This window comes from Haliotis rufescens, unplaced genomic scaffold, assembly GCF_023055435.1.
Source record: "Haliotis rufescens isolate VD_foot unplaced genomic scaffold, xgHalRufe1.0.p SCAF_25, whole genome shotgun sequence".
Lineage (NCBI taxonomy): Eukaryota > Metazoa > Mollusca > Gastropoda > Lepetellida > Haliotidae > Haliotis > Haliotis rufescens.
Window position 1 is genome coordinate 7748997 of NW_025963946.1, and position 12537 is coordinate 7761533.

Sequence of the window (12537 nt, forward strand, 5' to 3'; positions counted from 1 at the left end):
TTTTTTTATCTAATAGATGTTTTATTATACAGACCTTTCTTTCGCGGACAGTACATGTATGCCAGTCTACATAATATATATATATATTAACAACCTTCACATACATTTTATCAATAGGAGATGTTCTAAACACAACAAGACACCGATGATGAATGGCAGCTAGGTTTTGTAAATTTTACTTACAGGCCCCACCATAGGTGATAGAGCCATACTCCAGTTCAAACAGTTTGAGGAGATATTTCTTATTATCTTTCCGACTTTAAATAAGTCAAGGGCCTCCAGGCACTAATTCTTGAAATAATAAATGCGTGGCAGAAAGGTCAAGTGATTATAAAAAAATACGATGCCTTATTTGTCCTCTCCTTTATTTTATATAGGAGTCCCACCAAAGAATAGTTCAGGGTTACTGTGATGTTTACCATTTCAGATCTACAGGAGAATCAGATACAGTCAGCTGCTGACATTTCGTCAGTGAAAGATGACGTAGAATTCGTAATGATATAAGTAAGGTTGTTAGCAATTGACCTCGATGTGCGGAAGGCAGATATGCATGACATGAAACGTGATAACAGTCACACCAATAGACAGTTGAACCTGCTACCATTAATAATATACTGGTTAGGGAGTGGTTGGTACACTCACTGCGGTTCACGCCGTGCCATCGTGTCTGTTCACAATCGTGATGAAAAAGTAAACCATACACTACACCTTCTTGTTAATACATGGATCAGTTTCAAAAATACTAATGAAATCACAGTGACATACCCATTCATGACAACCATATTTCTACGCGACTCAATGTTGGTTCATGCATCTCATCCAATCCATCTTCTTGACGTAAAGGTTTCACGCCCTGACATTGTTTGATTCAGCTTATATGTGCAAGGCCAGGAGTCTGGTCTGTGATTGTGGGTAGGTCACAGGACGCCCTTCAGTTCAGCTGCATCCGCCTGGAGTAGCAGAGACTGAGGTGCTGCGCCAAGGGCGTCTTCTCTATCAGCGATATTACTTTCAGACCATCGGTTCAGAATTCCATGGACAATTTGACAGTCTCTAAATCGATTCTGAATTCTGTGAACAAATTATTTTTTTAAATCAGTTCGGTATTATATGAAAAGTTTGTAATTACCCTGTAATTTGACACAAAACATACTCATGCCAATCAATGTTTACAAATAAATGTAAAGGAATGAAAATCTGAGTAAACATTCAAAGTGACATCCAATTTCATGACTGCCATATTTCCTCGCGACCTTACTTTGGTTCTCACAATAAATCTAATCAACCTGCAACACGTAGACAACCTATGCCATCACATTATTTCAATCTGCTTTTGTCGGTGTGACTCAGGTCGAGGAATCTGAACTGTGATCACAGGACGCTCTTCAGTTCAGCTGCATCCTCCTGTATCCTGGAGTAGCGGATTTTAAGGTGCTGCGTCAGGGGCGTCTTCTCCGTCGCCATCCACAACGTCTGCTCCAGGCTGTCCCCGTCACGTCGTATGAGACGTTTGATCTGGAACACAGAAGACAGGAGATGGTATTGCTGCCACATTTACTGTCACTACCACTACCACTACCACTACCACCACTACCACCACCATTACCACCACTACCACCACCATCACTGTAACTGCCTCTACCACAACAACTGCTACCAATACCAATACCGTCTACATTGATATCACACCATGGATTGCGACAAATGAACACTAAACAAGCTGATATCACAACATGGATTGCGACAAATAAACACTTCACAAGCTGATATCACACCATGGATTGCGACAAATAAACACTACACAAGCTGATATCACAACATTGATTGCGACAAATATACACTACACAAGCTGATATCACAACATGGATTGCGACAAATAAACACTCAACAAGCTGATATCACACCATGGATTGCGACAAATAAACACTACACAAGCTGATATCACACCATGGATTGCGACAAATAAACACTTCACAAGCTGATATCACAACATGGATTGCGACAAATAAACACTACACAAGCTGATATCACACCATGGATTGCGACAAATAAACACTACACAAGCTGATATCACACCATGGATTGCGACAAATAAACACTACACAAGCTGATATCACACCATGGATTGCGACAAATAAACACTACACAAGCTGATATCACACCATGGATTGCGACAAATAAACACTACACAAGCTGATATCACAACATGGATTGCGACAAATAAACACTAAACAAGCTTATATCACACCATGGATTGCGACAAATAAACACTACACAAGCTGATATCACAACATGGATTGCGACAAATAAACACTACACAAGCTGATATCACACCATGGATTGCGACAAATAAACACTACACAAGCTGATATCACACCATGGATTGCGACAAATAAACACTAAACAAGCTGATATCACAACATGGATTGCGACAAATAAACACTACACAAGCTGATATCACACCATGGATTGCGACAAATAAACACTTCACAAGCTGATATCACACCATGGATTGCGACAAATAAACACTACACAAGCTGATATATCACACCATGGATTGCGACAAATAAACACTACACAAGCTGATATCACAACATGGATTGCGACAAATAAACACTACACAAGCTGATATCACACCATGGATTGCGACAAATAAACACTAAACAAGCTGATGTCACAACATGGATTGCGACAAATAAACACTACACAAGCTGATATCACACCATGGATTGCGACAAATAAACACTACACAAGCTGATATCACACCATGGATTGCGACAAATAAACACTACACAAGCTGATATCACACCATGGATTGCGACAAATAAACACTACACAAGCTGATATCACAACATGGATTGCGACAAATAAACACTACACAAGCTGATATCACACCATGGATTGCGACAAATAAACACTACACAAGCTGATATCACACCATGGATTGCGACAAATAAACACTTCACAAGCTGATATCACAACATGGATTGCGACAAATAAACACTACACAAGCTGATATCACACCATGGATTGCGACAAATAAACACTACACAAGCTGATATCACACCATGGATTGCGACAAATAAACACTAAACAAGCTTATATCACACCATGGATTGCGACAAATAAACACTACACAAGCTGATATCACAACATGGATTGCGACAAATAAACACTACACAAGCTGATATCACACCATGGATTGCGACAAATAAACACTACACAAGCTGATATCACACCATGGATTGCGACAAATAAACACTCAACAAGCTGATATCACACCATGGATTGCGACAAATAAACACTACACAAGCTGATATCACACCATGGATTGCGACAAATAAATCGGTAGCAAACGGCTATATACTATCCTTTGCTCCAAGTATTTGCATAGACGTACCAGCTGCTATTAACCTGTATTGCCACATAACACATGATACTTTAACTGTGTCCCTACTGGAATGGTGTTACTGTATTCAAGACGTTTGTTCTGCTTCATACACATATCAAACGTGACAAGCTAAAGCATTGACATTCAGTCTTAAATTACACACGGGAGTGTCGATTTGAATTGCTGCCCGAGAGACTAGCTAGTTCACCAACGTACATACAGATAGAGTCGGTTGTATATTTTATGTAGGCAAATGACTATCACATGGGATTTAATCAGTATTATGTTCCCAGAGCTATGAATAAATACAAGGACAGACTTGATGAGATACTTAAGTCAACTAGTTTCTCACTTTGTTGTCATGTGATATTTTTTTTGCGCGTGAGATGAATGATTTTTTTAATACTTTGATGACGAAATATTTTTAGACTCACTGAGTATGGTTTTACGCCGCTTTTACCAATATTCCAGCAATATCACGGCGGCGGACACCAGTATGTCACATGAGGATATGATCATGATCCAGTATGTCACATGGGGATATGATCATGATCCAGTATGTCACATAATGGCGTGATCCAGTTTGTCACATAAGGACATGATCCAGTATGTCACATTAGGACATGCTTCATTACTTGATATAAGTATGTGATCCAGTGTGTCACATAACGACATGATCCCGTATGTCACATAAAGACATGATTCAGCTTGTCACATAACGACATGACCAAGTATGTCACGTAAAGACATGATCCAGTATGTCATATAACGACATGATCCAGTATGTAACATTAGGACATGCTTTATTGCGTGATATAAGTATGTGATCCAGTATGTCACATAACGACATGATCCAGTTTATCACATAACGACATGATCCGGTATGTCACATGAGGATATGATCATGATCCAGTAGGTCACATGAGGACATGATCCAGTATGTCACGTAAAGACACGATCCAGTATGTCACATTAGACCATGCTTAATTACTTGATATAAGTATGTGATCCAGTATGTCACCTGAGGATATGAACCCGTATGTCACATAAAGACATGATTCAGCTTGTCACATAACGACCTGATCCAGTATGTCACATGAGGACATGATCCAGTATGTCACATGAGGACATGATCCAGTATGTCACATAACGACATGATCCAGTATGTCACATAAAGACATAATTCAGTTTGTCACATAATGACATGATCCAGTATGTCACATGAGGATATGATCATGATCCAGTATGTCACATGAGGATATGATCATGATCCAGTATGTCACATGAGGACATGATCCAGTATGTCACGTAAAGACATGATCCAGTATGTCACATGAGGACATGATTCCGAATGTCACATAAGGACATGATCCAATACGTCACGTGAGGGCATGATCCAGTATGTCAAATAAGGACACGATCCATTACATGATATATGAATGTGATCCAGTATGTCACATGAGGACATGATCCAATACGTCACGTGAGGGCATGCTCCAGTATGTCAAATAAGGACATGATCCATTACATGATATATGAATGTGATCCAGTATGTCACGTGAGGACATGATCCAGAATGTCACATAAATACATGATCCATTACGTGATATATGAATGTGATCCAGTATATCACGTGAGGACATGATCCAGAATGTCACATAAGAACATGATCCAGTACGTGATTTTAGCATATGATCCAGTATATCAAATAAGGACATGATCAAGAATGTCACCTGCATTTCAAGATATTTGAAATACTTGTAGAACAACACTAATAATCTGAAACGAAAGAGCTAGTGATTACTACTGATTATTCACGGCGAGAAATCATACGTTGACAAAGAAAACAAAAGGGATGTTGAAAATCATTTAAGTCCCCGTCAAATATCACATTCATAGATATTGATTTCTGTGCTGAAAGAAATTGGTTAGAAACTGTTATTAATAGTTCGCTTTAGATATGACAACATTTTGAACGCATTCTCGGACATGCGTAAAGTCCGCAAACCCAAGGAATGCACTGAGGTGGATTCTTTCCATCCAATAAAAGTAAGTGTGTCCAACACGGCAAATACCATTCATTCTTTCCAGGGGGCGGTCGGGTAGCCTAGTGGTTAAAGCGTTCGCTCGTCACGCCGAAGACCCGGGTTCGATTCCCGACATGGGTACAATGTGTGAAGCCCATTTCTGGTGTCCCCCGCCGTGATATTGCTGGAATATTGCTAAAAGCGGCGTAAAACCAAACTCACTCACTCACTCATTCATTCTTTCCAGAATTCGCTAGTTCTGGATGATATATACTGACGGAAATAGTTCACTGTGCTTCATATTAAATTAAATGTATTTTTAAATTACATAATGCATCTTTCAATATATAAGGTCTTTAAGGTCGTGATTCACAGTTTGCACGTGCATGTTATTGCACAGTGCACAATTTGGATGTTTCCGTTTTTGTTGAGAGCATGATACTCAAACACGTGTTTTGTACATGTGAACAGCATTCAATGAATGTTCAGCTATTAGGTGATCATTAAGACTCTTTTGTTTAACCTAAATAACGTTTACGCAATGACACGACTTTTTGAAAATTAACGTCTACGCGTCATGGGTATTCTGCGAACAGGAATGGCGCGGGGCAAACATAATATTATCTCTTTGGAGACGTTATCTGCAGCGGGGCAACACTTCAGACTTGCCACGAGCGGGTCGTCCACGTGTGACGTCACGCCAACAAAACAATCATATTCGGTTGGTGCATCTATGGAATCGATCGCAAGCTGCCACATTAAATGGGGATTGTTGCACTTATTTAGCCACGCACATGTCCATGTGTGTGTGTGTGTGTGTGTGTGTGTGTGTGTGTGTGTGTGTGTGTGTGTGTGTGAGTGTGTGTGTGTGTGCTTGTACGTGTACATTGCCGATTTTACGGTGCTAGCCAACTGAGAAACCATGTCCAGGTTCAACATGAATACCCCACTCAGACAGTAAAAAGGACTCCGAGCCGTCCAGACCTTGTTTTATCCCCTTAATGCCGAGCGCCATATTTAAACATATTTTGGTATGATGCGGGAGGGGATCGATCCCACGACCTTTCGCTCTCCGGGCAGACGCCCCATCAACTAGACCACGGAGGCGGTCCTGTTGCCCTTGAACAATATTCCCATCGTATCACAGCGACACCAGAATGGGTTTCACATTGTACCCATGCACGGACGCACACATTGTAGTTATGTAGGGAAGCGCACCCGGAAAGTCAGCGTGATGGGCGACGTTTTTACCACTACGGTATCCTACCGACCATACCATTATGAAACTCGGTCATTGTCTCTAATTATTTAGGGTAATCATTTTCTCCTCCATTGATATGCGAGGTAACACTTGAGCAGGCATGCAAAAGGCTCTTAATGAGCTGCCAATTGACCACAGCCTAGTGACATCATCATCACAGCTCACCTTGGTCGCTGGCGTCAACCGGAAAAAGCTCATGCCCGCTACAGTTCGAGACTCTGTATTCAGCTCCTCACCATTTACCTCCCCTTCTTCAAGTTCACTGAAACCTGGAATTGCAAGCTATGTTTATAGCGGCACCAAGAAGTTGTGCGTTTTCTCCCTTGTAGTCGAGATTATCGAGAATGGGATGTTGTTTGTTTGTTAGTTTGCATGTTGTTTAACGCCGCATTACTCTAGCTATATGGCAGCGGACTGTAAATAATCGAGTCTTGACATGACAATCCAGTGATTGATCATGAGAATCGATCTTAGCAATAGGGATACGGTGACATGCATAAACAAAGTCAGCGAGTCTGACCTCCCGACCCCGGTAGTCGCCTTTTACGACAAGCGTGGGTTGCTGAAGACCTATACTAACCCGGATGTAACATATGATCATATAACTTACATGTACAATACACTGGATTATCGAGGGTGGGATATATTACCTATAACACTCTGGATTGTCGAGGATGGGATGCAACATGTTACGCGTTAAGTATTACCTATATTCGTTGCTATTGTGATGGCGACGTGGTTTGTGTCTGCTTGCCGTCGAATAAACCCGGTTTCACCATGCATGGGTTTCTTTGTGTTCACATCCCAGGAACGAGTTCTGTGGAATGGAACATCAATTTCTAAATAAGGATATGTCGAAGTCAGATACCAAGAAACACCGGTTATGACGATTCCCGAACAACCAATCGTAATAAAATGTATGAGTGGATTAAAATTTGGAGTCCACAATATTTGGGCTATATCACAACAGTTTGTACATAAACTAGTCAAGGCTAGACAAACCAGCGGTTATAGAGCAACATGCTCATGTTATAGTGTTACTTATATTTGAAATTAAATTTCCTATCGTAAATTTATATCAAAGTGTTGGAGTTACAGCTCAAAGATCGCTTTGTTATTATGATGGTGTGTGTCATAACAACATTTTTTCTGTGATTTGGATCGAAACAACAATATTGTTACCTCGAGGGGAGTCACAACAACAATATTATACCATGCTATGTGTCATTACAAATAAAGTATAACCATGTGTGTCACGTCAACACTTTTTTTTACCATGATGTGTGTCAGAACAACAATTGCTTTACCATGATGTATGTCATAACAAAAATATTATTACCAAAATATGTGTGTCCAAAAAGCAATATTATTACAATTACGTGAGTAATAAAAACAACATTGTTACCATGATGTGGCATATAACAACACTATAATTACTGAGATCTGTCTCATAACAACAATATTATCACACACTTACCATTCTGTGAGTCATAACATCAATATTATAACCATGGTGTATGTAATTACAGCAATATTGAGCCTCACGTATCTGCCAACTGCTACGAGTCGCCATCAGTGGAAGCGAACCTGACGCACGCTTGCACCTCTGCCTTACCAAACCCTTCACAATATGCAGGTGTGTGCGACCAGCTATTTAGGTTTCCGCATATCATTATTTAGATTGGGTTTACTTTCAACGTGGTTTTGATCTTACTGGAAGTGTATGTAGTGCTGCCCAGTGTGGTAGAAATACAACTCCTCGCCGTAGTTAAAGTCCTTGATGGTGGGGAATTCACCGACGCCGTTGTCCCCCTTCCATCTCCCCAACAACCACGCCAGGGGTTTGATATCGTCGTGAAGAGCAGTCGGAGCTGAAAAAGGCGAAACACAACAAGTGAATTTATTAGAAGCTTTATTCTAGTGTAATTTGTAATAAGAAATTCTAAGGGTAAACATGGAGTATGTTGTGACAGTGAGGTTCTGCTGGTCACAGTGAGGTTCTGCTGGTCACAGTGAGGTTCTGCTGGTCACAGTGAGGTTCTGCTGGTCACAGTGAGGTTCTGCTGGTCACAGTGAGGTTCTGCTGGTCACAGTGAGGTTCTGCTGGTCACAGTGAGGTTCTGCTGGTCACAATTGCTGCTAACCATGGAGGTAACCAACGGGGATGACCGGCTCTCACTGTCCTTATCGTGACGTGGACACTTGTTGTGCCACACCATGAATCATTTACGACAGCCATTAAATCAACATAGTCACTCGTCCAACAATCGAACGTTAAATTTTCGTTTTGTATTTTGCTCTTCATCATGATACGTGTGAATTAATTATTTCCGTTGTCTGTAAAATTGACATGTTTTAAAATATACAACACAATGCCACTGATATCATATGGTCAAAGTCGATATTTCACACTGCCCTAGCAATTCACCTGGTTGATAGACTGGCGCAGGTTAACACTGTGACGTGATAAAATAGGTGCATATGTGTGTATGTATGTGTGTGTGAGTGTGTATGTATGTGTGTGCTGTGTATAAGTGTGTGGGTGAGTATATGTGCGCATATGTATGTGTGTGTGTGTGGAGGTAAATGCGTGCTGTGTTTGAGTATGTATGTGTGTATGTACATATGAGTGTGTGTGCATGTATGTGTGTGAGTGTGTGTGTGCGTAAATGGGTGTGCATGTGTGTGTATTTGTGCGGGGTGTGTGTATATATGTCTGTGTATGTGCATGTATGTGTGCTGTGTATGTATGTGTGAGTGTGTGTATATGTGTGTATGAATGTGTGTGTGAGTGTGTGTATGTGTGTACATATGTGTGTTTCTGTGTATTGTATATTGTGGATGTGTGTATATGTGTGAGTGTGTGTATGTGTGTGAATATGTATGTGTACGTGTATGTGTGTGCTGTATGTGTGTGTGTATATGTATGTGTGTGTAAATGTGTGTGTGTGTGTGTTCATCCCCTCCCAACCCCGTCCCCACATCATATCACATGAAACAATCAGACAAATTGACTCTACTGGTCAAAGGGAGGCAACTCGCTATTGCATACAACGCAAGCATTTACAATGCATATATCATGACACACTTATATTCCCACCTCACCATCTCAGTCTTGACACGTGTCAATGATTTACATTTTTTAACATTTAAACACTCGTTAACTGAATAATCGTTACCTGGGTGCAAATATTACAGCTAGCGTCCCAACACTATGATGGCCGTTCAGCAAGTCCAACAATAATTCCCAAAACAATATACTGAATATTATCATGACCAAGATCAACTGCAGATAAAATGAACATATTCAAGTCAAGTCACTGCTGCATCAAACAAGTGTTCCTATATGGCGATCCCGCGTGTGTAAAGAACACGACATATTTTGTAGTCACGTGTCTCCTATTTATATCATGCATGTATATGTCGATAACATTTCCTCACGACGTTGTGTCATCATGGCATCTAACAACAAACACAATGTGTTATTTACCTGTCATTTTAGAAGCCAAGCGACAGTGTGTCAAGCTGGTAACAAGTCGAGGGACGATGAATTCGGCAGCCGCGATAGCCAACATGAATCTCTCTATCGACGGAAAATGGGTCGCGTCAGGTCAAGGTCGTTAGTGGTCGGTTCTCGGGTAAATGTCAATGTCAATATTTCCTTGTTGTCTGTATGTGATTGTAGCCCAATTACTGTCTTGTACATGGGGGGCACGGGTGGCCCAGTCGTCTAAGGCGCCGCGATTCGCTGTGCAGGGTTGCGTCCCTTGGGCACGCCAGAAACCTATGATTGTGGGTTCGAATCCTGATTTATGTTACGTTTCTAGGTTTGTCAGCACCATACCCGTGCTCGTGGGTTTCATCGAAGTGGTAAACGTCTGAGACCTGCATCACATCGGGCTTTCCTCCCACATTAAGCTGACACGCCGTGATATAACTGGAATACTGTTAAAAGCGGCGTTAAACCTAACCCATTCACTCACTCTGTTGTAGCGAGTTAAACACTCACATTTGAGGTGAAATGAGGTGGGGTGAGGTGAGGTGAGGTGAGGTGAGGTGAGGTGAGGCTTGTTATGCTGCTTGTATCAATGTAGAATAAGCCACTCAGGCACAGTATTGACTCTGGGCCGAACAGTCCTTGTTTTAGCTCCTTAATGCCGAGCGCCAGGCAGGGTAACAACAAGTGCCACAGGTAAGGGATATTACGTTTAACATACTGGATTATCAAGGATGGGATGTAACATTTTAAATGATATTTCCTATAACAAACTGGATTTCAGAGGGTGGGATGTAACTTGTCGGGGTTATCACCTATAGAAAACTTGATAACGAGGATGGGCTGTAACATGTTTAGAGTTATTACCTATATTCGTTGCAATGGTGATGGCGACGTGGCTTACGTTTAATTGACATCGAATAAATCCGGTTTTACCATGCTCTGGATTCTTTGTCTTCAGATCCTACGAACGTGTTTCGTTGAACGGAGGATGAGTTTCTTCATACGGATATGTCGAAGTCAGGTACTAAGAAACACCGTTTATACCGAACACAACTGCGATCACCGAACAAACGATGGTAACACAATTTTGATGGGCTTCACACATGGTACCAACGTGGGGAATAGAACCGGGGCCTTCGGTGTGACGAGGGAACGCTTTATCCACTTGGCTACCCCACCGCCCTTAATTCTGAGGGTAAACGTGGAGAATATTATGAGTGTGAGAATCTGCTGGTCACAATGACCGCTGACTATGGTTGTTATGCAACAGGAGGTAACAAACGGGTATGACCAGATCTCACTGTTCGTATCGTGACGTGGACGTTTGTTGTGCCACACGGTGAAGGATGTACGACTGCCCTTTAATCAAAATACGCTCTCGTCCAACAATCGTTGAACAGTCGTTTTGAATGTTGTTCCTCATCATGATACGACGTCGTGTGAATTAAGTATTTCTATTATCATTAAAATGGACATGTTATAAAAATATATTTTGTCATATGCAACTGCCATGTCTGTGTCAAGATGAATTGACTCTGCTGGTCAAAGGGAAGCAACTCGCTTTTACACACAGCACACGCATTGACAATGCATATCTCAGCACGCTTTTCCAGATCTCAGTGTTCGGCCAGGTTGGTAAAGGGCAGTGAGTTCCTGGAGGTATACTGGGGATAGCCCATAGATCGATTTGTAGACAAACATGATCAGCTTGAACACTATCCTGTGTCTCACAAGTAGCCAGTGCAGCTCTTTCAGGACGGGTGTAATGTGTTCACGCATTGACTTCCGTGTGATGAGTCTGGCAGCAGTGTTTTGCACACGCTGTAGTCTATCCAGATGCTGCTGCTGGATACCATACAGAAGACTATTACAATAGTCAAGTCTTGATGTTACAAATGCATGGACTAGGCACTTGACTGATGCTGTGTCTACGTATCTTGCTATCTGTCTGATGTTCCTGATGTGAAAGTAAGCTGTCTTGCACATACTGCTTACATGGTTATCCAGACTGAGAGTAGATTTCGGGCACAAGAGTTTTGCTCAACCGTATGTTACTCTAATTAGAAGTGTAAAACATTTTAGCATATCGATAACATGATATAAAGCTTCACCAATATGAACATTGTGTCTATGTGTTTGCAAACCTTTTACATTACCTTTAATTTCACTAAGTTATTTCGATTGAACATATTTTGATTATTCTCTAAGTTATCAAAAACGTTAAGTTTTACATTAACAATGTTAGATTTATGTGTGTTTAAAAACAAACACCATACGTTTTATAACATAAGTAATATATGTATGCTAGAACCACGGGATAATAAGACTGCATGACATTAATGTTTATCCAATGACATTA

The 12537-nt window shown here is 41.0% G+C and overlaps 1 protein-coding gene across 1 annotated transcript; it reads right to left on the reverse strand.

Moving 5' to 3' along the window:
• On the reverse strand, positions 1 to 10319 carry LOC124150031 (peroxynitrite isomerase THAP4-like). The gene is made up of 5 exons (XM_048402325.1): positions 10170 to 10319; positions 8394 to 8550; positions 7387 to 7496; positions 6845 to 6948; positions 1 to 1515 (listed from the first exon to the last, which is right to left on the reverse strand). Exons 1-5 carry the CDS (start codon positions 10252 to 10254, stop codon positions 1372 to 1374), a joined length of 600 nt encoding a protein of 199 aa, XP_048258282.1. The 5' UTR covers positions 10255 to 10319; the 3' UTR covers positions 1 to 1371.
• Between the last annotated feature and the right edge of the window lie 2218 nt (positions 10320 to 12537).

What these genes read in the sequence shown, in the direction of transcription:
- LOC124150031 (XM_048402325.1), bottom strand. Translation starts at nt 10,254, where the DNA reads ATGTTGGCTATCGCGGCTGCCGAATTCATCGTCCCTCGACTTGTTACC. An exon ending in CAGCACTACATACACTTCCA is followed by an intron (nt 7,497 to 8,393) that starts GTAAGATCAAAA and finishes TCCATTCCACAG; the next exon opens with AACTCGTTCCTGGGATGTGA. An exon ending in CACAATAGCAACGAATATAG is followed by an intron (nt 6,949 to 7,386) that starts GTAATACTTAAC and finishes TTGCAATTCCAG; the next exon opens with GTTTCAGTGAACTTGAAGAA.